The sequence below is a fragment of the Canis lupus genome, chromosome 6, assembly GCF_011100685.1.
Source record: "Canis lupus familiaris isolate Mischka breed German Shepherd chromosome 6, alternate assembly UU_Cfam_GSD_1.0, whole genome shotgun sequence".
NCBI lineage: Eukaryota > Metazoa > Chordata > Mammalia > Carnivora > Canidae > Canis > Canis lupus.
Window position 1 is genome coordinate 57,621,524 of NC_049227.1, and position 26,115 is coordinate 57,647,638.

At 39.5% G+C, this 26,115-nt stretch overlaps 1 protein-coding gene and 1 long non-coding RNA gene across 6 annotated transcripts in view; both read left to right on the top strand.

Moving 5' to 3' along the window:
• Positions 1-26,115, top strand: part of TGFBR3 (transforming growth factor beta receptor 3) — a 194,775-nt gene that overhangs the window by 97,937 nt on the left and 70,723 nt on the right. For all 5 annotated transcript variants that reach the window (XM_038541389.1, XM_038541391.1, XM_038541393.1 and 2 more), the window contains exon 4: positions 22,962-23,099. In XM_038541389.1, coding sequence (XP_038397317.1) covers positions 22,962-23,099 — 138 coding nt within the window. The remainder of the gene's footprint in view (positions 1-22,961; positions 23,100-26,115) is intronic.
• Positions 7,312-11,428, top strand: LOC111096398. The gene is made up of 3 exons (XR_005361249.1): positions 7,312-7,891; positions 8,894-9,101; positions 11,329-11,428. It is a non-coding gene; the product is annotated as an uncharacterized LOC111096398 (long non-coding RNA).

Below are 26,115 nucleotides of genomic sequence, written 5' to 3' on the forward strand. Positions count from 1 at the left end.
TGTGGGAGTGAGGAAGGCAGGAGCTCGTGGAGCTCGTGCGTGGATGTGGGGACCAGGGCAAGGAACAACACCTGCAAACAGAAAAGACAGAGACATAGAAACAGATTATTGTCCTAAACACATATGATAAAAACTTAACCAAATAGACCTAATCAAGTACAGCTGGGCTGAGATAAACACATAAGTGCTAAGGAATCAGGCATGTTGGAAGGATGTGGGGCTGGGGGGAGGCTTGTTGCTGGAGTAATTGGAGCCAGGTGTGTTAGCCTGGCAATGCTTTTTGGAGGTGAGAATTTGGAGAGGTTTGAAATAGGGATGTGGTTTGGCTGAGGGCTAGAGGGAGAATTTTCCACGACTAGGGGGGAGGCTGGTAAATAACATAGAGCCAAGTTGAGGAATCTGAAATACATTGAGGACAGCATGTACCTTGGCAGCTGTGAAAGCTTGTGCCTGATAGCCTTGTCTGTTGATGTTTATGGTGGGAGAATGGGTGTTCAATTGTGTACTCAGGTCTTCAAAGCTAGATAAATTGGTATAATCTTTAACACTGGAAGAGGCAATTTATTTATTTGGCAGCACAAGCAGAGGGAGAAGCAGATCCCCTGCTGAACAGGGAGCCGGATGTGGGGCTCGATCTCAGGACACTGGGATCTTGACCTGAGCCAAAGACAGATGCTTAACTGAGCCACCCAGGTGCCCTGGAAGAGGCAATTTAGATACACCTCTAAAGACAATTGTTTGTCTCCAAACTTCCCTGCCACAGATTGATGAAAACCTCTAGCTTTACCTCCTAATCTGGTGACTGGAGCTGCCTTGGAAGGACTTTGTGGCTTTAGCACTTCCCTGGGTGCCTATTTCTCTGGCGGCATATTCCAGATGGAAAGACAGGTGACTGAGCTTTTGTTCTAAAATATGGGAACTTAGAGTAGATGAAATGTTGTGATTAGGTATGGAATGAATGTGGTATTCTCAGGACCAGTCTTTGTTAGATTCTGAAGTCCCCAGAATTGGAGTAAAATTTGGAGAGCAAGAGCTTGGCCTGCCCAGGTTAGGCTTGCGTGAGCAGGAAGGGTAAAGAAACCTGTGAAGATGATTGAAATTGTGCTTCCTGAGCTCTGTCTTTTGGGCCTAGTCCTTAATGAGACCTAAGTCTCAAAGGTTGGAAAGGTTGGGAAATGGCACAAGAACTTTTAGTTCTTTATTAGGAAGCCAGGTGGCTGAGGGTCAGGTAAGTAGGTGTCATTGGTTTGTCATCCTGCTTCAAAATCCAAGGACCTAGAGGCAGGAGGTGACGGTACCACTCTGATCAGGGCCAAAGCCAAACACCAGTGAGCTGCTTCCTCAGAGGATTATGGAAACTGGCATTTTGGTCAGTCTTCTCAACACCTCCACAAGGGACTTGTTTAGAACTAACAGGCATGGAAATTGAAGCTGTGAGAGGTTAAATACTCTGCCTTGGGTTGGGAGCTACGAAGTATTTGGCAAATCTGCAGGACATACTTCCTATAGATGGGGTCGATGTGCAGTGAGTAGCTGTGGGCAAGGCAGGTTTTCCCAAGGCTTAGACATTGATTCAGTCATTAAATCAATATTTATTAAACACCTGTTACTGTCAGGCACAGTGCCAGGCGTCGGTAGTCCTGACACTCCTAATCTTGAGAATTTGCCAAAGGTAGCAAAGATAGAGTGGATAGTGAGTTCTCCCCCTGCTCTTGCTCCTGTTAGATGATCTCAGCCTCTTTGCCCTCCTTAACCATGGGCTTAAGTGTCGCTCCTGGTGTTGTTTGTTGACTCAGTCAGATTGGAGGTGAATCTTTGAACTACAATGAAATAGCCATCTGGCAAGTATTACATATAAATAGCTGGGTTGTCATGTATAGGTTAAGAGCTTAGAGAGAGGGGCAGGTTGGGGCGTCCTGTTACTAACGATAGTTCTGTTCTATACAAACAACTCTCTCTACTGGATAATCTGTGCCAAAATATTACCAAATAGCTTGGAAACAGGTTAGTGTTTTGCCCTTTAGGGATAAAAAGACCACGGAGTTGAATTTGGAAAGGAATCTTGGAAAATGTTTCAATAAAACAATATATCATTCACATGCCCAAAAATTCAGCACTGCAGGGCTCCTGCTGGCACAATCAGGTGAACTTTGAGATATATTATGACTTGATCTTGAATTCTTGCATATTTCAAGTAGGCTGAAAGCTATTTTTGTTTTATTTATTTTTTATTGGCAATGACCTTTTATCAGAAATACATAGCAGATATGCTTTAGATAGAGGCCAGTAGGCTTTCTGGTAACTTTCTGTATCTACAGCAGCCCTCTTTTTCCTTCAATTTTATATAAAAACATATATATATATATGTATATATTTAAAATACATATATATGCTTAAAGACATACATATATTATTACTCCCGGTAATATTAACAGCTCAGAGTTATATACATATATACATACATATATACACATATATATGTATGTATATGTTTCTATGTAAAAATATAAATGGAGGGATTTCTCAGCATCATGTTGTGGAGTCTACCCATATGTTCATCTTGCCTTTTGTCTTTCATACATTGATTCATTTATTCATTCTAAAAATGTCTGAGTGTTTACCTTGCACAAGCATGGAGATACAGTGGTAAATAAGGCAAAGTTTCAGCCTTCAGTGCTTATGTGGGTTTGAACACCGGGTACCCATTCAAGTGGTAAGAAGGGGTTGTTAGGGTGTTTAGGAAAGGCTTCTTTGAGGTGTACTGGAACAGAGACCTTAATGATGGAAAGGAGCCCTGCACAGATCCAAGGGACTGCTAATGTCAAGACCCTCAGCTTGGAAGGAGCCTATTGGAGGTAAGAAGGCTGGGGTAGCTGGAGTAGAGTGTTCAAGGAGGAAAGCCATAGGAGATAGGATCAGTTAAGGGTCAGATCATGTGGTGCTTTGCAGAGGGTGAAGTTGTTTCTTTGGCATTTCTTATGTTTCTGTGTTCTTGTCTAATGGTTAAAAAGGCTGGCCCTGAATTCTGAAGGCTTGGGAGCCCTTCTTTTCCAATAGCAGAGACCGGGTTCTATATGGAGCGATGTAGACTGTTCCATTAGCAGGATAAGTAGAAGCTAGGTTACTGGAATGATTATTTGGGTAAGAGTCCCAATGATGCCATAACCAGCTGTGGAACTTGGGCATGCCATTACCTCTTTGGCCTTCAGTTTCCTTATATACAACAAATACTTAGAGTAGAATATCTCTAAAATCTCTTCTACCACTAAAAATCAGTGGTTTTATTATACACAAATTTCATTTTGTGTTTTATCTCCTTGCTCCTTTCAGGATTTTATCAGTGCTGCTTGCAGTAACTAAGTCCACTGGTTCTAGTTTTAGCCCTTTCCCTATTCTTTTGCTTTTGGAATAGCCGGTAAAGTATTTGGGGGGAAAATGGCAGGAAGAAGTTTAAAAAGTGGAAGAAAAATGAGAGCACTTCATAACTTTGCACCTTGGATCCAGAGCTGGCCAGTGTGCCTAATAATGACCATTTAGCACTTTGCCCATTGGCCCAAAAGAACTCCCAGTCACTAAATGAGTCAATTTTAATGACTGAGACTTGTTTTCAGCCTAATGATTTATGGTTTAACCAAGAGCAGCCATTGGCTTTATTAAGGAGGATTATTCCAACAAAACTGTTTTTAGAACATGACAATGTAATAATGTTATTTGCATTGACTCTTTTGTTTTAAAATCATGTTTTTATTTCTTAGAAGTTCTGTATTTCAATAGAAAATAGAAAAATCTGCCAGTCTTCCTGAAATGCAGTATAAATCATGAAGCTCTCTCATTGAAAAGTATGTCTAGAAGAAATGAACAAAACCAGATAAATTAACTTGTCTTAAGACTATTATCTTGTCAACACTACCTATTTTGGTAGACCACTATAGCTCTTGATTTGCCCTTAGAATTAGCTTTGAGTATGTCATGATTTGTTTTGCTTCTGCCTGACATAAAGGACTGCAGGACACACACTGGCCCAGAGTTAAGTTAAAAAAGGAAAAAAAGGAAAAAAAAAGGAAAGAAATTCTCTAAAGCGTGTTCATACTGGTCTGAAAAGTTCAATAAATTCATTTTGGAATATTTTCAGTTCTTGAAAGAAGAAACGTCTTCTCTTTTATTCTTTTGTATTCACGTTGACAGATTAAACTAAACTTTGGTCAATCTTTTAATTGAGTACACAAATCATTTAGTGTGACCTGGCATTTCTGAGTGAATGATTCAGTCACATTAGGCTAATTTTTCTTCTCAACTGTATCTATTCTAGGGATCTGTCTTAAAGACTGTTACTGTCTGTTGTTCAAATAACTATAGGCTTTGGTCTAGCCTCTCCATTTATGGTGAAACTGAATCCCAAAATAAGATACTTCAGCATCACTCCCTGCCCCCCGCCCCTAAATGAATGATATATCCAGAGCCTCACACTTAATAAAAGATTGAGAAGCATTAGTGTTTGTGGTTTATAGTAAAAGTTACTTTTCTCCATTTCTCAGGCAAGGATAATTATTACTTCTCCTTGATGGCAAACAATAAATCATGTCTGTAAATCAGACAGTCCTGTTTTCGTCCCAAAATTGCTTACCAACAGTTTGCTTGCTTCCTTTTTCTTTTAAAGATTTTATTTATTTATTCATCAGAGAGAAAGATAGAGAGGTGGAGACACAGACAGAGGGAGAAGCAAGCTCCATGCAGGGATCGTTGTGGGACTTGATCCCAGGTCTCCAGGATCATGCCCTGGGCTGAAGATGGTGCTAAACCGCTGAGCCACCCAGGCCGCCCAACTTACTTCCTTTTTCAAAAAGAAGACCCTAGAGGTTATGACCCAAAAATTGTTTTAGTGTGTACTGGAAACTTATTGTTCGTGACAAGACTTAGGCTGGCATCTCAAGAAGACATTCCTAGGGTGGAGAATGTCAGAGTTGTTTTCCTGTAGGGATGGTAAAGGAGAGAGAGAAGACTGGCAGAATTATTTCATGTGCTGTAGAAAACTAAGGGTTGGAGGTAAGGATTTTTGCCTATAACCAGGACCAGAATTTCCAGGCCTTATGAGTTGTTCCTTGTAAAAGTGCTCAAGGGAAGTCACTCAAAGTAGTTTTCTGATTCATTGATTATTTATGGTTAAAGTATACCCCAAACTCAACATGTGTTCATTATTGAGGGCCTGTGAACTGGGAAATATCCCAGAGGACAAATTCTTTACATCTGGGAACATTGGGTTTGAGGACTAAAGTTTATTTCCTTATCTTGTGAGATATTCCTTGATAATTCAGTAACCATACCATATAAAACTTGGAATGGGATCCAAGATGGGATTTTTTAAGCTCTAATATACATATACATACGTATGTACCTATACATATACATACACACACACACACACTTTGGGCATATAAGTGAGGCAATTGAAGTGGATTTAATAAATTAATGCATTAATGTGATTTAAGTGATAACTTGATATGCCAGAAATTGATGTGCCCATTATTTATCAGGAGGCAAGCCATGGTCACATCTCAGTGAATTATATTACACGCTATTCTTTCAATTGCCTTCACTGATTAGTTAAGCTTGGCTTTCATGGCCCATTGATATCTGGCCCTGGTCTACTTTTCCCAATTTTATTTCTTTGTATTCTTTTGTACATTTCCTCAGCTCCATCTGAATTAAATGGTCCCCACACCTCTGCATGTTCCCTCCCCTGCCTTGACATTTCTCTTGAGGCTCTCCCTGCTCTTGCCACCTGCTTTCTGCCTGTTCCCCTACTTGTCCTCAGAGCCCAGTGGAAGTGCCCCCTTTTCTCCTCCCACAGACATCTGGAGATGATCTTTTTGTACCTGTTAAGCTGTGAACTTCTTAAGGACAAATTTTGTATCTAGTTTGCATCTGAAGACCTTTCATTACCTAGTGGCCCAAATAAACATTTATGTGTTCTGTTTTCACAGTTTTTGCACTGTCAATATACTACCTGTATTACTATTTATCTAATTATTTTTCTTTAAATCTAAAAAAAACCAAACCAAACAAAACAAAACAAAAAAAAACCCAACTGGTTTTACCCTAACATCCTTAACATGAAATAATGTTTTTAATGCCCATAAACATGAACACATAAACTATAGGTAAAAATTTCTGATTTTTTAACCTTTCTTAAGTATCCCCATGCTTTGGGAATGATCAGTTTACCAAAGTGCCTTACACATACTGGCCATTTAGTATCTGCCAAATGAATAAATGATTGTACAAAACATGAAATAACATTTTCTCCCTGTTAGCTTAGTAGCTTTCATGGCCATTAGCCTGGAGATAAAACAAGGAGAAACTAGAAAAGACGTAGTAGGAGTGGAGCCATTCATTCCTGTCTGTGAAGCAATTAGTGTTAGACATTACTAATTACTTCCTTATGTATTGCAAACTGCTGGGCCAGTGGGGCCTGTCAGACAATAAGTTCTATAGATAGCTGATTCCCTACTGATTGATCGAGCCTCTTGCTGAAACCCCAGAAATTGTACAAGTGGAGCCCCTCTCCCCAACAGGTTCAGGAAGCAACAGTATACATGGGGTGCACTTAGAGAAGAGGAATGTGATAAGTGTGTGGACATATCACATTGTTCTAATCAAATCTCTAAATGTTCTGTTCTAGGTAATTTGAATTACAAATTTCTCCCTACCATTTTTTTTTTAATACATTGTGTACTGCCAATATAATTGAGGTTCTGAGGATTTTTTCTATAATTTCTGTATAATAGGAATTGTATGTTTTTCTTACCTTTTGAGGATGTTGTAAGGCTACTCACATGTACCACTTGGAGCTCCTTAAAATATTCTGTGTATTCAAGCTAAAATAACATAGTTAATTATAATTGTATTACTAAAACTTGAAGCCTTTTACAAATTCATGAAGAAATTTGTTTCTAAGTTGCTGTATTTTGTAGTTGGTGCTTCTATATAGTATAGAAATAATATATAATTCCTTAATTGTTATTTAAACTGTGGCATAGGTTGATAGATTAGAGACCCTAGAACAGATTGTTTTCTCGTTTAGTTTTAAATGAGGTTAGATGATTTTTCCCCCTAAATTTATAGGAATTAGTCTATGTAAGGTCAGTATGGCTTAAAGTCTATTTAAGATTTTCATCAGAAAAATCACCTCTCTCCCTCTCTTTTTAAATCCAGGGTTGGGATCAACAGCTGTTCTAGCATGGTCAGGGTAACTTGATATAATGGTATACATTTTTACCCTGGTTTGCTCTTAGAGCAGATTTGAAATGGTTGTTTTGGAAAATGTGCTATGACTTTATCTCTAGACCTTCGCACCGGAGCAGTTAGTTCAGCCCAGCAAATCCCTGGCACTTGATGTGCATCTTTCATAACAGAACTTTGATGCTGTGACTTGATGCCTTGAAATCAGCACAACAAAATGGTGCTTGAAGAGCAGTGTTTACTTTGATCATTTTTCAACTTCTGTGCCCTAGCCTTTTCACGGAGTACAAATTGCTTTACCAGAGTTATGAGGCTGAAGCCCACGGACTGTTTTTGTAGTCTGGTTGCTGTGGTGATTCTTAGCCTTCCATGAAACTCCATCTCCAGGGAAACAGAAACCTTTGCAGCTGTCTCAACCTTTTTGGTGCTGTATCTGGTAGAGGTCTTCACCAAGCTTGTAGCAAGCCAGAGAGTGGTCGATAGACAAATACGTGGAAACAGGGCATCGCATTCAGGACACATTGTATTATTTCCGACAAACAACTCTCTTATCCTTCTCACGAATCATAGGGGACTTTGAAGTATCTCCAAGTCTGACTAAAGCCAGAGTTCAGTGAGCCATGGAGATGTGTTGGTCATGATAATGATATGAGTAAGAACTTTGGGAGAATGGCTGATGACATTTATAATGTTGCCATGTGGGGAAGAAAGAGTGGTGGCAGAGGGGAAGCTTAATGGGACTTGTGTGTGCCCAGAGAGAAGTTGGTTTAGGAAGAGGGTTCAGGCTCAGTCCAGGGATGCCAGCAGTTTGATGTTTGCAGGATGTGAGGAAGGTAATTTTGACCATAAGTCACAGTAAGGGACAATATAGATAAGACTTTCCTTCCATAGGAACTAAGGGAATGGAAAAAAATAACCATGGTTTTATAGCATAGAAGTAACACTTAAAAGAGCGTTTACTGTATGCCAGTCATTTTTAAGTGCTTTCCACATATGACGTGTTTAATCCTTTGACATCTGTTGGAATAGGCATTAAGTATTATCCCCATGTTACAGTTGATGAAACTGATGCCCATGGAGTCTTAACATGTTCAAGGTCCCAAGCTTGTAAGTGGAGAACTGAGGTTCCAAATGACTCTGAGTCACTGCTATTAGCCACTAGGTCAAACTGCCTGTAATTTAGAAAAGAAAGCAGAGTGACCCAAAGGATCGGGTTTTAGGGGACACTGGCCAACTTGGAAGAAAACGTAGATCTTGGAAGAGATTAAATTATGCTTTGAAATGTGTTTATTGATTTGTTCATTCATCCGTTGATCATTAAATACTTATGTAGGACCTACTAAGAACCAGGTATTAGACTATGAGATAATGAAAAGACAAGTCTCAACCCTTCCTCTTAGTTTATGTGTACAAGGTTGATTTAATACAAGGCAGCAGGTGCTAGGTACTGTAACAGAAACTTCGATTGGACATAGGTCAGAAGCATTCACTGGGAAGAGCTTCCTTCTTCCTTCTGGGGGCATGATGACAAGAAGACTTCTTAAAAGGCATGGTAGTTTTTCTGTGAGGTGAACAAAATTGATCCCCTGTGAAAATACGACAATGTAATTAAAATTAAGTATGTTAATACACACCCTTGCCTCTTTCTAAACAGAATTGAGATGTCTTATTTGCTGAGTTTGCATATAGCTTGTCCTTGAGAATTTCCAGACCAGCAGTAGAGTAGTATGCCCACTTTATCAACAACTCTGGTGGGAATTGGGTCCAGAGTAACAAATGGAGAGCACTTCACAAGAAGGAAAACAGTTGGAGAAGACTGAGGGAATCCATCTTTATAGGAGAACCTTCCTATGATGCCTCAGGTGATGACTGTGCCCACAGTTTGTAACATCTGTTGAGGGCCTTTCTGTAGCTCATAACTAAATTTTTAACCATGCACAAACATATTATCAGTGCTTTATATGTTTTAACTTATTTCTTTTAAAAATTCTAAAAGGTAGATACTGTTACCCTTATGTTTAGATAAACAAGGTCACACACGTAAGAAATGGAGCTGGGATTCAACATAGGGAATTGGCTGCAAGCATCCATGCTCTCAATTATTATGCTTTGCTGATTAGTCATATTTCACTTTATGGATCCCATTTTAAGCCATAAAGTGATTAATCAAAAAGCAGTCTTTTAGATGGTGGGACCTTCTTTAGAATAGCTTGAGGCCAACAGAAGATTTCCCCCTCCCCATGAAATATCTGGGCATTCACTGTCCTAAGAGGGACAATATCCATTTTACACATCATCCATATTTTATTTCTCAGTACTGCTGGGAACCGTCTATGGTGAGTGGAAAATTAATAGAAGAAGAAACACAAATTATATAGTTTTGCTACTTGTTAACCCTGGTTAAAATGTTTGTTTGCTTAAGGATGTGGTATCTGATGATGACTTTATCAGGTTTCTCTCTTCTAGAAACAAGGATATTTTAGAATATTATCCATGTGTAACGGTCTGAAAAATGTGAGTTTTCATTGTCTTTCTTTTAGAGAATAATAAAATTTTCCTCACATTCAGAGTTAACAGTAAATTATATTTATAACAAACACAAATTAACTTCAGCAATTCTTTGTGATTGCTCTGATCTCTTCTAAAGCTAGCGGAGATTTAATTGAATATTTTCTAAAGAATAATGGCTTTTTCAAAACTAGGTCTAATATTAGAGTCCGGGCTCCTAAGTAAGAGACAACAGGCTTCCACGGGCTCACCTATACCGTGACACAGATGTGACCTGCACCTACCACAGTAGTATTGTGAGCTCTATGAGATACTGAACCATACTCACTTTCCTGACAGATTTGCTCTCTCCTGCTGTCATTTTCTTTTGCATTACTGTTGACACTCTAGAGGACTTTGTTGTCTATTAAATGTATGGATTTTTATTTTTTATTTTTAAGATTTTATTTATTCATGAGAGAGAGAGAGAGAGAGAGGCAGAGACACAGGCAGAGGGAGAAGCAGGCTCCATGCAGGGAGCCTGACGTGGGACTTGATCCCGGGTCTCCAGGATCACGCCCTGGGCTGAAGGCGGTGCTAAACCGCCTGAGTCACTCTGGCTGCCCAACGTATGGATTTTTAAAAACAAATTTAACAGACTTCTTTAGAGAAGAAATGAAATAGGACATGGATAAAGTGATTCTGAAAGTCTTAGGAAAAGTCTTCACTAAGGAAATCACAAAATCTAGACTCTAGGGTCAGAAGGGGTCTTAGTGCTCATCCAGTCTAGCTTATATGTGGTTTGTGGGTTTTGTGTCTAAAATATCTCTAACAAGTGGTCATGCAGCCAGTCCAAGTAGTTCAGATAGTTGGAAAGGAGTGGGAGAAACCAGAAAATTCATCATGTTGACAGGCTTTGCCTGTTTCTTACACAGAGGATTGGGTTCAATTTGTCCTGCTTGCTTGTTGCCTCTCCTGACCCTTGACATCCTCTGCTGTCCCCACACAACCTGGACATATCTCAGTCTTGGTATTATATTACAATCCTCTCGCCATCTGTCTGTCTTTCCTTTGGACTCTAAGCAAATTGGTTAAAGATAGGTTGCGTCTTACTCATCTTTCCTTTGTCAATGTTAATAGAAATAATTGTCCTGGTGCCCAGCTCATCATGGGTACCTAACTAATGCAATTTAATTAAATGGAAAAAGAAGTATGTAGAAACCATGTTCCCATTTGAAGCTAACTTAGTGTGTGACTTAGCTTTGACTGTCTTACATGAAGTCCTGAGGATTGATGGGACTTTTCAGCCCTTCTAAGATAAACTGAATTCCTTGTATTATCACATGAAGGTCTTTCAGGTGGGATTTGAAACTCAAGAGTTGGTCTGGTCCAAACCATGTGGAAGATCAAATCACATTTTTTTTGGTGTGTGATAAAAAACATAGGATTTACCATTTTAGCCATTTTAAAGTGTATAGTACAGTAGCATTTGCATATTTACAATGTAGTATAACCATCACCACTATCTCATCCCAGAATGTTTTCTTCACCTTAAAAATACCCTATCAATTAGCAATCACTTTTTTTCTCTCCTACCCCTAGGTAGTGGAGATGACTAATGTGTTTTGTCTCCGGATTTGCCTGCTTCGGACCTTTCAAATAAATGTAATCATACAACATGTAATGCTTTGTGTCTGGCCTTTTCACTTCACACTATGCTTTCAAGGTTCATCCATGTTATACAATGTATCAGTACTTTATTCTTTTTATGCTAAATAATATTTCACTGTATGGGTATGTCACATTTGCTTATTTCAAATAATTTTTATGGCTGTAAAAATGGAATACACAATATTCCATTGTGTGTATGTGTGTGTGTCACATCATTAGCTATAAAAAAGGATGAGGTTTTGCCATTTTGACAACATGGATGGATCTAGAGGGTGTTTTGCTAACTGAAATAAGTCAAACAAAAAGATACCATATGATTTCACTCCTGTGACATTTAAAAGCAAAACAAATAAACAAAAAGAAGAATCAGACCTATAAAATACAGAGAACAAACTGAGGGTTGCCAGGAGGAGTGGAGTGGATGGGAACTGGGAGGATAGGCAAAATGGGTGAAGGGGAGTGGGAGACACAGGTTTCCATTTATGGAATAAATAAATGGAATAAATAAATCATGGAGATAAAAGGTACAGTATAGGAAATACAGTCAATAGTATTGTCTGGTGAGAGATGGTAACTATACTTGCCGTAAGCATAGTATAACTAATAGTGTTGTTGAATCCCTGTTTTGTACACCTGAAACCAATGTAACATTGTGTGTCAGGTATAATAAACTTTTTAAATTACCTTTTTATAGAGCAATTTGTCATTATGATGAGTCAGATTTCTTATTTCTACCCAAACATCACGAATGGCAAGAATCTTAATTATTTCCACAATATCCTGGTAATTTTGGAGTATTTAAATTTATGATCCATTCCTGAAATATTTTGTAATGCACCCTCCCTCCCCACATTCTACTTTTCCCATTTTGGCTCTACTTATTGCTTATTAGAGGATGAATCAGAGCTAGAATGGTGAACTGATAGTTTTCCTGAAAATGAAAAGTAGAATGCTAGCAGCTCTTGACTTAATAGGCATTTGGGACTTAACTGAGTAATGAAGCAGAGCTTAAGCTGTTTGATCTTGGTATCTATTTGGACCATCCAGACTTTGGTCAGTCCTGGAAAATTTCTTTAGAGATGTATTATGAAAGAGTAGCTTGTACCTTCTCCATTTACAGGAGAAACTAAGCCATTGTAATATTTTCAAACTCTCTTTAAATACAGGTGCTCTAGCTCTGCCTTACATACTTAGTATCCTGAGTAAAGTTCACAGAGTAGAACCTTTTTTTCCTTTTAAGTATAAGAAGTGAGATTATATGTAAAAAGTTTAGACATTGTTACTGTTTCCCAATGTTAAGGCAGCACCTTGTATTTCCCCAATGTCAAATAGGGGAAATAATTTTATTCACTTGGAAATGAAATGTTGTTATCTCTTTTTCTTTTTCCCTATACATTCACTAATTCCCAGTAATATAAATTGATTTATCAGGGCTTAAATTTGCTGACTACACATAAAGTCTTGACAGGATTACAGTATCTTCATTATTGGGAAAAGAATGACTGGATAGTATTAACTTTATAACTTGGAAAACGAATGGTTTGTATTAGAATTTGCTCTTGTTTCATTCTGAGATAAAATCCATTCCTTGTTTCTGCCGTGACACTCAGTGTTGATTTACCTGTAAATAAATGTCAACAGGACCACTCTTGATCCAAATAGGAAACATTGTTCAGACTTCTTGTATCTTAGATCTTTTCCTTTTTTCTTTTAGTTATTTTCCTTTAGGTTATTAATAAGTGCTGAAAGCCTTTTTATTTTTAAGATCTTTAAAAAAAAAATTATTCAGAAACAGAGAGAGAGAGAGAGAGAGAGGCAGAGAACACAGGCAGTGAGAGAAGCAGGCTCCATGCAGGGAGCCTGACGGTGGGACTCGATCCCGGATCTCCAGGATCACACCCTGGGCCAAAGGCAGGTGTTAAACCGTTGAGCCACCGGGGGATCCTCTGAAAGCCTTTTTAAAGATATAGAGAAACTTTAATGAATTTGTAACCAAGTATCCTGCTGTTTACTGTAGCTTAGTCCTTTCCAGTTAGAACAAATGTATTGAACTATTTTTAATACTGTCTCTGGATGCCTGGGTGGCTCAGCAGTTGAGCGTCTGCCTTTGGCTCACTTCGTGATCTGGGGATCCTGGGATCGATCCCTGCAGGGAGCCTGCTTGTCTCTCTGCCTGTGTCTCTGCCTCTCTCTCTGGGCCTCTCATGAATAAATAAATAAAATCTTAAAAAAATACTGTCTCAAGAAAATAGGAAATTTAAACTTTTCAGTACTGACTTTAGGAAGATATTCCATCTTAGACACTTATCAACTATAAGGTGCCAAATTCTGTAGGCATATTTTGGCAACTTTCTGTTGTACTTAGGCAGAAGTACTAGACTGTAATGTAAATACTGCAAACTGCATTTGCTCTATTGGCAATTAAGCTGTCCTGACACAGTTCATTGCCTAAATTAAAAGCATTTAAAATTCCATGCCCCTGAAAGATAGTGGAACATTCAATCAAAGAAAATGATGTTTTGTTTTGTTTTGTTTTTCAGGAAAAATACTCCTAAAACACAGAATGATAACATGTTCTCCCCACTTTGGCTTCTGGGTTATTTCTCCCTTTCTCAAGATAAGCCATGTAACATTGAAACTAAAGTTCCTTTAAAAACATTTCTACTTAAAATCATAACCTGGCTGGATGAGACCAGAATACCCTTAGGGGGCCAGTACTGTGAACTTCAGGAGTTGTTTTTGTTAGAACTTTCAAAGGAAACCAGACTTCACAAAATTCCCAAGGTTTTTCCACCCTGACCAGAACTTAGTCTCCTGAGAGAGTACTTTGGTTTAATCCACATATCAACCGGGAGCCCCTGGAGTTGAAGGAATGATTGGTCCCATCTTTGCTAATTCAGTGACTTCTAGAAATACAGAAAGTATATTTTTGCAGATTGCCAGAGCTTTAAAGTTCTCCTGACCCTCTCTCCACTTTCCTGTTTTGTAATTCTACATGTGTATGGTGCTTGAGTACAGCCAATTCACTTGGATGTAAAATGCAACCAACACCATTTTGAGTTCTATAGTGCATTTGATCATGAGAACAGTGAGCATTCCTAAAGCTTTTGTAGAGGAGACAGAGGAGGATTAACATCAAAGCAACTCAGACAACTTGAGCTGGCAACGTAGGCATCACAGTTCATAAAAATGCTTGTTGCCCCATCCCTGTGGTGTTTTACTACTCCCCCCACCTTGTGCTAGCTTCCCATTATCTTGCTCACAACTCAGTCCCCTTCCTTTCTTCTTTACCTTTCCTTTTCCAGAAGCGAAGTAGTTCCTGCCTCTTAATCCTATAGAATAGGCCAACACCCCAAGTTAAGGTGGAGTGGGAAGGTAGAGCAGGAAAAAGAGAAGGACAGTGAGAGACATTGGTTCTACTCCTAGCATTGCCACTCTCTGGCTATATGACTTTGGAAAAATTCTTTACTCTAGTCACCAATTTCTTCATCTTTGAAATGGGAATAATTAGATAATTAGAGCAACTTCTGATGAGAGTGATGAGAGCAGCAAATCTTAACCCAGGAGAAGAACCCATAGGACCTGCCTATTGTCTCTTCTTAGAATACAATAATGATGGCTGTAACTTCTGTTCCCACCACTATTCCTATTAACATCAGAAACACAAATGCAGTGTTTTGTGAAGTCCATGCCTTGATAGGTACTCCTTTCCAGATTTCACTTTCATGCTAGAAAGGTGACTCTCTATGCCCATTCACAATTCCTGACCAGCTTCAGGTCAATATACTAGGCCAGGGGAATCCAGGTGCCATCCTTTTATAGAGCTTAAAGCATCATAAATCACAGCTTGAACACCAGTGCATTTTGTCTTTATTGCTATTATAAACTTACTAACTTTAAGATGGTGCTTAAACAGCAATCTTTATTGAGATCTGTGATAGCAATTGGCAGGTGGAAATGATTATTTCAGTACTCAGATCATGTGAGAATTGGGTTCTTGCTATGCCTACTTATTAAATTCACTCCCATTGGTCACCTCAATGATTTTCTTGATTATGCAGTTCTGTTCACCAGAGTATTGACAAGCTGGCCATTATGACATCCTATTGCTATAGTCAAATGCATGCCAAAATACAGGTTTATTAAACAGTTAAGTAGCAAAAACAATTTCAAGCCCATTGTGAAAAGTAGAAGTTGAGAAGAAATAAACTTACATAGTCCAGGGACATCTGGGTGGTTCAGTCGATTAAGTGTCCAACTTGATTTCAGCTCAGATCCTGATCTCAGGGTTGTGATACGGAGCCCCACGTTGGGCTCTGTGCTGGGCATGGAGCCTGCTTAAGATTCACTCTCTCCCACAGCACCCTCACCACCTCTCATGCACATGCATTCTTTCTCAAAAACAAAAACAACCCCCCCCCCACACACACACAGAAGATAAAATCGCTTGATTCCACTAAAAATTTTTTTTAATACAGTCCATAGTTATATGGTAGTATTAAAAATAATAAAATGTTTGGAATGGGTCTGTTTACTAAGTGTGATGGAATATAAAAAAACAGACTTTTTTTCACATTAATCAATGTGCAAATATTGAGTTCCTTCGATTTGTCTAGAGTTCTCCTTTTTTAAAAATATTTTATTTATTTATTCATGAGAGACACAGAGAGAGGCAGAGATATAGGCAGAGGGAGAAGCAGGCTCCATGCAGGGAGCCCAATGTGGGACTCGATCCCAGGACTCCAGGATCACGCCCTGGGCCGGAGGCAAACGCTCAACCACTGAGCCACCCAGGTGCCCCTAGAATTTTAATTTCTTTCTTTTTTAAAAATATTTTGTTTATTTATTCATGAGATGCACAGAGAAGAGAGGAGAGACACAGGCAGAGGGAGAAGCAGGCTCCATGAAGGGACCTCAATGTGGGACTTGATTCCAGGACTCCAGGATCATGCCCTGGGCCAAAAGCAAATGCTCAACTGCTGAGCCAACCAGGTGTCCCTAGAATTTTAATTTCTAACTATTCTAGCATACTTCATTGGCTAAGTGAAAAGTGTTTGAAATTCTCTAAGAGACAGGAGAATGTTTGGTCAATTTTTTTTTTCAATCTTTGTTATTTATTTCTGAGAAGGAAAACCTGCTCCAAAGGCTTTTTCACATTTTATCGATTTGTATATTCATAACTATCAAAATAATTTCTGTGTGTGTGTGAATAACTTATTCTTCCTTTTATTTACTCTTTCAGAAAAATCATTGACTGCTTGCTAGGTGTTCAGCTCTGTGCTAGGCCCAAGAATGCAGAAATGAGTATGACTGTTTCTGCCCTTGAAGAATACCTCGAGGATTTCACAGTATAAGGGATGGGGTGTGTGTATGTGTGTGTAAATGACAAACATCTAAACAGATTATTGCAGTGCCATGCAGAAGTAGAAAAATGAGCCTGGTCTGTAGGAGCACTGTTGCGCTCCAGTCCTGCCTGCAGATAGGAAAAGATTTCCCTGATCTTGAGCTGGACATTCATGTGTGTCCAGGGGCTGGCAGGAAGGTGCTGCAGGCCAGAATCCTGAGAGGCCCTGGTGTGTTGGCCTCCAGTACGATATTCAGATAGCAGATACTTACACTAACGGATGACGGAACAGTACCTATGAGTTAGACTCACCATCAGCAGTGGCCTGCTGAGGGCTCCTGCCACACTTTTGCCCCCAATTATGCCCAAATCCAGGGTCTCTTTTTTCCCTACTTCTCTTCCCCATAGCGACTGGACTGTGGGCTACTCTGGGAAGGGAGGGCCAGGGTCTCTGGAATCCCCTTGCAACTCTCCCAGGACCCTGTTAGAGGGCCATGACCCATAGTTTCAGAAATATTCTTCTGTTTATATGAGCTCTTGCCCCTCAACCCCCAACCCAAATTTAGTTCCGAGTATTTTTCCAGAGCATTCAAAATATAGAGCAGAGACGGCAGGCTTATTTCTGCATCAAATTTCAGACTTTCATTTTAGGTTTTTTCCCCCCTGTTTTGTGGTCATAATAGATTATTTTCGGAAGCTCCCAGAGAATCCTGAATCCTGTCCTTGTTTGGGGGAGGAGGAATTAGTTTTAGAACTGAGTGGCTGTATCCCTCTCATCATGTTAAATGGTTTCAAGACAAAACCATTGGGGAAAAAGAGCTCTGTATCATTTGCCACAGCAGTGTGAAATCCCTGACCCCAGTGCTGCTGAGACCAGAGAGAATGATTGGTGGACTCTCTGGGTGAGGGTGGAGACACTTAGGGGGTAGAGATTCCTTGAATTCAGTACCAACTGATTGATGTTTTTCTATAAATTCAAAGAAATGTAAAAATAATCAGGAAAAATTTTAAAAGCTCCACATTCACCCCTCCAAGAATATTTTAAGGGAGTCTTTTTATACCAATTCCCAAATGGCAAAAGACAAGCGATGGCAAATAAAATGTCAGCTGGAGGGGTTCCTTAGACTGGGTACACTTGCAGCTACTAACTACTATTTCCTGCTCACGGCAATGGGTACGTTTCAGATTTGAGCTCCTAAAAGCCATATTGCTCAAATAGAAGTGAAATTGGAGTTCAGTGTGGTACCCCAGCATACTGAAATAGACTTGTGTCTCATTGTCCGGATGTCTGTGTGACTTAGGGTGCTATGAGATCCAGATTCAAGATGTCTGCAGTTACTACCAACAGTGTTGCTAAGAGGATGTCTCCTTACCTCTGAGTAGGGGATAGATGATGGCTATATACAGAGCAGGGTGTGATTTCATGCTAGAGTTCTTTTCTTATCTGTCTTCTTAGTAAACTGATTGTTGGATCATCCATTTCAGAGCATTTGGTCTGGTTTTAGAGAACAGGAGTCTCTCTGGTAGTGTTTTGGATGACTTCATTGTTTCATGGGTCCACAGGGACTGTTACAAGAATCAGAAATGTTGAAATGGAACCTCACTGACACGTTAGCAAAATCAGACAGCTGTTTAACTCTTATATCAGTTGTTTTGCTCGCTTTGCTTATGTTTATTTTAACAAACCCCAGGAGTCGGTGTGTGTGGGGGGGGCCTAACTAATAGGAAATTTTTGAAATCACTATGTTAGAAATATCTTGCATCTCTACTCGGAACCCTTAGAAATGCAAAACAATTTTCATATGGCATCTTTCCATATAGGGAGGGTTTTTTTTCTTTCCTGTAAGTATATAATTCATTTTCATAAAGTGATTTACAGAGTTTGAGACAATATGTAGTTTTTGCTTATCAAAGATAATTTTTGGAAAACTGAGAGGTCTTCACCCTAACAAGGTTCAGAGAAAATTGTCCTTGTTGTTTTCTGGTGATAACATGGGCAAGGACATTCTTCCTAAATGGGAGATAGGAAGTTTGTCTTTCCACCCAGAGGCTTTATGCTCCTTAGAACTGGCCTTGATTTTGGTCAAAATTGTATTCAGATTCCCCAGGCAAGTACTTAGAAAAGATTTACTTTGAGTTTTACTTTTTTTTTTCTTTATAAAATAGAAGAAATACATTAATTACATCTGTAGTTTGTTGAAGGATACAGATCATCTCAGAAGACCTAGTATAAATAGATGTCATAGAACAGATTAGCCTTCCATTAGCTCAGAACCAATGAGCTTTTCCTCATTTAGGGGAAGGATCAGCAATGTATGAGGGACAGTGTCTACATATGGGATGTGATAGATTAGATTTACTTGCATTTTCTCATGCCATTAGGAAGACTGAAATGCAGGACTATTTGAGACAAACATGATGAGAGCAGAACTCTTAGATGAGGCTTTATGGACCACTTTGCAGTCAATATGATTTTAAGAGGTCACTGAAACCCCAGAAACTGCATGGACAAGTGTTTTACTTCTGAGTTGCCATCCATTAAGTTCTTTCTCTGAGAGGTTGACGTTAAAATCAGAGGTATGATCTCTAGTTTAATTACATGGAGTCATTTTGTTTCTATTTCTGCCATTAGAATGTTCTTGTTCTACAGTGGCCTCCTTAACCTTGGTTAATGGGTACTTAATCTGGAATTCATGGGCCCTACAGGGAATATATTTTCTCTGACATTGCCTGCAAAATGTAGTGTGCATATGGGAGTTTTTGTGTGTGGTGAGAAGGCTCATCTCTTGCAATAGGTTCTCAAATGCTTTGTTACTGCCAAAGATTAACACAGAAGCCACCAATTTAGAGACTAGTCATTGTTCCCTCATTTGGGGGTGCATCCCCTTTGGTTTCATCAGCCTTTCCAGTCACACAACCCCTAGGTTTAGTTTGTTATTGCTCATGAAGCCCATGGACTAAGTGGTGACTCTTTATGTAAATTTAGCACAGGATTGATCCGTTTGGATTGCCAAGCTGGGAATCATCAGATACCACTTGTGTTATTTCTCCATGGCCCACTTCTTTGCTGCAGTCTGCCTCAGCTCTGGTCTTCAGACCATGATCATGGAGCAGTGATCTACCCATGAAAACCTTCAGCATGTTCTTATCTTTGTAACCAGTCTATCCTGAGCTGCAGTTGGTTCTAAAGAGGATTTTCCTTTCCTTTCCTTTCCTTTTCTTTTCAGCCTGAGAGAAAGTAGGCACCTGAGCCAGGAATTCTTTCAGAGGTATTCCGGGTATGTTCTTCCCATCGTTTGGGGAGATATAAAAACCTTCATTCTTTTGTTGGTTGTTTTTGGTTGTCCTCTTGTCTTCCTTTCAGCAAGATTTATTCTAGTAAAGGAAGGATGCTGAGAGACTGGGTGAGTGGGTGCTTGGGGGGACTCTGTTCCTGCCTGATGATCTTTTTTAAAAAGTATTGAGTGTTTTTCTTCTAATTTCCCAATCATAGTGTGAATTTTTCTCTGCCAGATGGTTTTTGGGGTTTTGCCTGGGCCCTGTGTGCCAGAGTCGGGGATTCATCTTGGCCAGACGCTGCCACATATTGAAGAGGGAGCCGTTTCCAGGAAAGCTCAGAGCTGTGGCTCCTAGAAATCTTTCCTTGATTGTGTGAGCCAGGCCTCGACACTTTTGACCATCTGGAAAATTTTGGACCCCGGCACCAATATCTGTCTCATACACATTTTTCTTTTCATTTCCTAAGTTCTCTTTTTAAAAAAAGTTCTTGTTCATTTGAGATATATGTTTATTGCTATTTTATCTACACACTTCAAGAGCGGTATGCCTGAGGGCAGCAAAGAAAATCACCAGGAAAAGAGTTGATGTACCCTCTGCGGATACACGTGGCTATTCTTTGTGCCATGATGGGGCTCGATAAACAGTTTTGGAATGAGTAACTCTGGAAACTTTTTACTGACACATACTGTTCATGGCAGAGTGTTTCTTAGCAATTTTTCAGGTACTCTTGAACAATGATTCAAGAGTAATGATTCAAGAGTAATGATTTCATCTCTCTTTAATTCACTCTCCATGGTGTGTGCTTTCTGAAGTGTGCATCTCTCTGTTAATGCTACATACAGTTTGACTCTTTGCCCCTGCTCTGTTTTGGCAGCCTCTCTCATTTACAGTGGCCATCAATTTGTTTACTTCTAGATGCAGACAGCTGTGCAAAATGCCGTGACGTAGAGTTTGTACAACCAAGCAATGTGTTGTTATGCTATAGCTGTACTTGACATCACTGTTCATTAGTACTCTACTTTTAGTACTTTGCATATGCCAAATGTAAAAAGTGATCCTAGCTGTATTGCAGAAATAGCACATGATAGTATTGCTCATGTTTTAAAATTTTTCTGTAAATTAGCTAGCTAAGTCCCTTTGAACCAAGTAACATATTCAGCCTTTTTAACTTTTTAGGTAACATAAATTGATGCATTTGCTGTGATAAATCTATCATTTAAACAAGTGTCTAGTACTCTGTTTGAACACAGTATTTTTTTTTTTTAAGATTTTATTTATTCATGAGAGAGACAGAGAGAGGGACAGAGACACAGGCAGAGGGAGAAGCAGGCTCCATGCAGGGAGCCTGACATGGGACTCATTTCCGGAACTCCAGGATCAGGCCCTGGGCCGAAGGCAGGTGCTAAACTGCTGAGCCACCCAGGGATCCCCCTGAACACAGTATTAAAGTAAGACAGATCTTTGCCCTATGGAGTATTTGCAGTCTCAGAGATTAAGACACACTCAACAGTTAATGAGTGGACATGGTATGTAAATACCATAACGTAAATTATTAATAGAATGAAGTGCTTTTGTGGTATTGGAAATTAGAAAATTAAATATCTAGTTGGTGCTCACTGAGTACCTACCATGTGCTGAGGCATGGGTATTGAAAGTAAAGTTTGTTGCCTTATTATCAGCGACCTGAGAGGCTACTGTGATAAGTGACATCGGTTTCATAGGCAGTCCCTACAATAAAAGGCAGAGATACATGGAGATCAAAGTGGACCAGCAGCCACTGGAAGACAGAAAGCAGTCCAGCTTTGAGTGCTCTATCCCTAGTGGCTATTTAGACTCAGATCATAGATCTAGGCCATTTAGTCCTCCTAAGGATTAGGCCTGAGATGTTCTGTTATTCCCAGTGTATTACTCGATCTGTGTCTTGCCAACTAAAGTCATTTTTTGTGCTTTCCCTCTCATCACTCTCTGGTGCTCTTGAGTGAGTTCAACTTTTTAAAATATGTGCTTCTTGGGTCTTGCCTCACCCTCCTATAGAGAAAGCCAGTATGAGACAGGCTTATATGAAAGCATCTGTTCAGTATTCCTTTGGCACCCTTTTGTTTTTCTGTGTTCACGTTAACCTACCTTGGCTGGTGTGCTCCCAGAAGATATGGTGGGACCCACTGTTTCCAGCTGTCCTCGTAGATGCTTCCTGATGGTATTAACGGTGACAGTGGTAACTTACAATAGTCCTTGATCTGCTGTCACAACTGGTCACAGTTTTCTTATCCAGGCTTGTGGTTCTCTTCCCTGTTTTTCTTTTTTTTAAAGTAGGTTTATATACAAATCAGTTTTTATTCTTTGTGTTCTCTATGCTTCACTTTTTGGAAAACCCCTTCCAGCTAATAGCTGGGATGATGAAAGCACTGGCAGCTCCCCTTGGCAGCCCCCTTTCCCTTAGCTTTCGGCACTTTTCTTTGGCAGAACTTGCTTAATTTTGTAGAGGTTGGAGCTCACCTGGAAGAGAAGAAAGTGCTCTCTCTGGCAATCTGGAGGGATGACCTTCTCCCAGGGGATTCGGTATCCCACTTTTTACCTTAATCATTTGCCTTGAAGGAGAGGACAGTCCTGAGGGAAGGTAACTTGTGTTCTGCTGTTGCTAACTTTGAGAAGAAAAAAAAAAAGTGCTCTGTTTATTTGTGTTCCACTATTACTGGGAGCTGAATCATATTTTGGTTGAGATTAGTGCGGGTTGAATTACACAGGGTAGCCATTTTTGTAGTAAAAAAATGACCAGATATTGGCAGTATCATCGAGTCCAACCTAATATATCTTATCCATAGAATCTGAACTAACTACAGCTTCTCTTAATGAAGACGTGTGAAAAAGTATTCCAGATGCTGCGCTAAGTGATTTTTTTAATGGAAAGCCACTGTTAAGATTTCTTTCTGTTCCTTCCTAGGTCACTCTGCACCTAAATCCCATCTCCTCAGTCCACATTCATCACAAGCCTGTCGTGTTCCTGCTCAACTCTCCACAGCCCCTGGTCTGGCATCTGAAGACAGAGAGGCTTGCAGTTGGGGTCTCCAGACTTTTCTTGGTGAGTGTTTGAAACTCTCCCAAAGTGTCCTTAGCATAAGGATACAATGGTCCCAAAACTTTTACAAGTCTTTAAAAAATTAAGGCTTATTTCATTGAAACAATACCAGAGTCCATAGTGTGTTAAATTTGAAGAATGCTCCTAGTGGTATTTGGATGATGGAGATAAGCAGTCACAGAAGACAAACACTGCAACTGCACATGGGTCTCTATGGCTGGAGGGTCCAGTCTAGTTTTCATGTTAGAGTCGGACCTGCACTCATACTCTGTGTGGCCCGGGCTTTGGTCTCAGTTCTGAGACTCCTCTGGTGGCATCAAGAGTAATGTAAACATTGTAAATAGCCACTAGGTGTGTGGTCTCTGGCCACAAAATAAATACACACAAACCCATTCTATTTGTATATAACACAGGCCTACATTCTGATATGAGGATCTGTTTGTTGAGAAAGTGACACAGAGCGTTCCAAAATGAAAACATTTGTATTTTATAAAAAAGCTGGAACCCAGCTCTTGTGGAAAGATCCAAATATTACCTACTATTTGTAAATCATGTCCTTTTGAGTTTGCCAGAACATTCAAGTTTGCTAGTTGTGGAGAAATTGATGGGTTGTTTGGATGGAATTTTTGGGGTATGATATCATGTCTGATGATGAGCAACACTGCCCTTCATAGTGATAACTCATGTTGTCTATTGCTGGAGCTCCATGCTAATGTCCTTAACTGCAGAGCCTTAGGCTTTTAAACCTCTGCTCCAGAGCATCCAGAACAAGAAGAGGACTTAGTTAATAGTCTTTCTTTTGCATAGTGAGCAAACTTTGCCTAATTAGTGACTGTAAATTCAAGTGTATATTTTCTTGTCACTTGTATTTGAAGAATACTTCTAAAAATTCAAGGTACCTATTGAATAAAGTAGAAGCCCATAATCAATACAGCTAATAAGTAGATAGATAAATTAGTAAAAAGAGATAAGAGACAGCCCTTCTTTATTGTAAAATGCCAATCAATAATAATAGAAAGAATGGTGGAGTTAGAAATTCCTGAATTTGTAATCATCATAGTGAAAGTTTTTTGAGCAAGAGTCTTCAAAATAAGTTAAATTTAAGTAGGGGCACCTAGATAGCTCAGTTGGTTAAGTGACTCTTGATTTCTGCTCAGGTCTTGATCTTAGGGTCATGAGATCAAGCCCCACATCAGGCTCTGTGATCAGTGAGGAATGCTTGGGATAATCTCTCTCCCTTTCTCTCTCTTTTTCTTTTCCTCCCTCCCCCTGCTCATGTGCTCTCTTTCTCTCTGTCAAATCAATCAATCAATCAATCAATCAATCAATCAATCTTTAAAAAAAAAAGCTTAAACATAGCAAAGGTGGAGGGAGTTTGAGGAATAGTACATTTACATAGTCTCAAAATACTTAATAACAAACGAAAAAACAGTGCATACAGTGGAGATATCCAATAGAACCTCAACCAAGTGATCACAATTAACATCAACAATATGGTACAGGTGGACATGGTATGCCTTTAAATGTGATAACCTGAGAAAGAATACAGTATCATTTATGTTGTATTCTGGCCCAACATGCACCTAACCTGAATCTAGTCATGAGGAACCATTGGACAAAATCAAATTGAGTGATAGTCTTTCAAACCTTGGGACATACTCTATAAGCTCTTACCCCAGACTGGCTCTTTCATACTCATAATCATTGTCAATCTCCTGTAATAAAGGTATTTGTGATAGTAATTGTAATGGCTTTTATCATAAATTCTTATGCACATTTAACCCTTAGAATGCTGAGCTGTATTGTCCAATACTGAAGGCACTAGTTATGGGCAAGCTATTTAAATTTAAATTAACCAAAATAACAAATATGTTGGGGTGCCTGGGTGGCTCAGTTGGTTAGGCATCTGACTCTTCATTTCAGCTCAGCTCATGATCTCAGGTTCCTGGGATCAAGCCCCGCATCCAACTCTGCACTCAGCACGAGTCTGCCAAAGATTTTCTTCTTCTCTGTGCCTCCCTCCCCATGCTTGTGTGTACACACGCGCGCGCTCTCTCTCTCTCTCGTAAATAATGACATTTTTTAAAAAGATTTTATTTACTTATTCATGAGAGATACACACAGAGAGAGAGAGAGAAGCAGGCTCCATGCAGGGAGCCCAACACGGGACTCAATCCCGGGACTCCAGGATCATGTCCTCGGCCAAAGAAGGCACTAAACTGCTGAGCCACCAGGCTGCCCAATGAAATTTAAACACACACACACACACACACACACACAAATATAGTTCCTTTGGCATACTAGCCACACTGCAGATATTCAGTAGTTGTCTGAGGCTACCACCCTGGGCAGGTTATGAGAGAGGGTATGAGCAAGGGCTTTGCCCACCCTCCTTTGAATGCAAGTAGTAACTCAAAGCAAATTATTTTATTTCTCTGAACCTGATTTTCCTCATTTATAATATAGGAAAATTAACAGTCCTGCATCACAGGGTTGTTATCTTGATTAAATGAGACTACATGTAACATGTTTAGTACAGTGCCTGATCCTATTCATAGACGTTACCCTCCTATTGTTATGACTATTTATTATCAGAGTAGAGAACACTTGGGAAGGATGTTGAATTTATATTTCTAATTATAAATGTCTGGCTTGGCCTGATGGAGATTGAAAGGAGTTCCTATTTCTCTGGGCTACAGGTTCAGATGTAAAGTGGAGGCCACACATATCATAGTTGTACTGGTCACTGTTGAGATTCTGCATGAACCTACCACTCCATGAGTTTTAATAGATAGTATCTTAGTTCTAATCATTATTTATTTGCTTTAGTTTTGTTTGAGATATATGAGAATTGTTTCTGGAGCATCAGTTTAAAATGTACTAACAATGACACAAGGAGATGGCTTTAGTAAACAATTTGACATCACCCCTATTTGGAATTAATGCCATGGAAGGAAATTGCAGATCAAACAATGAACTTAAAATTACCAACACAGGGGAGACAGCATTGGGGGAAGCC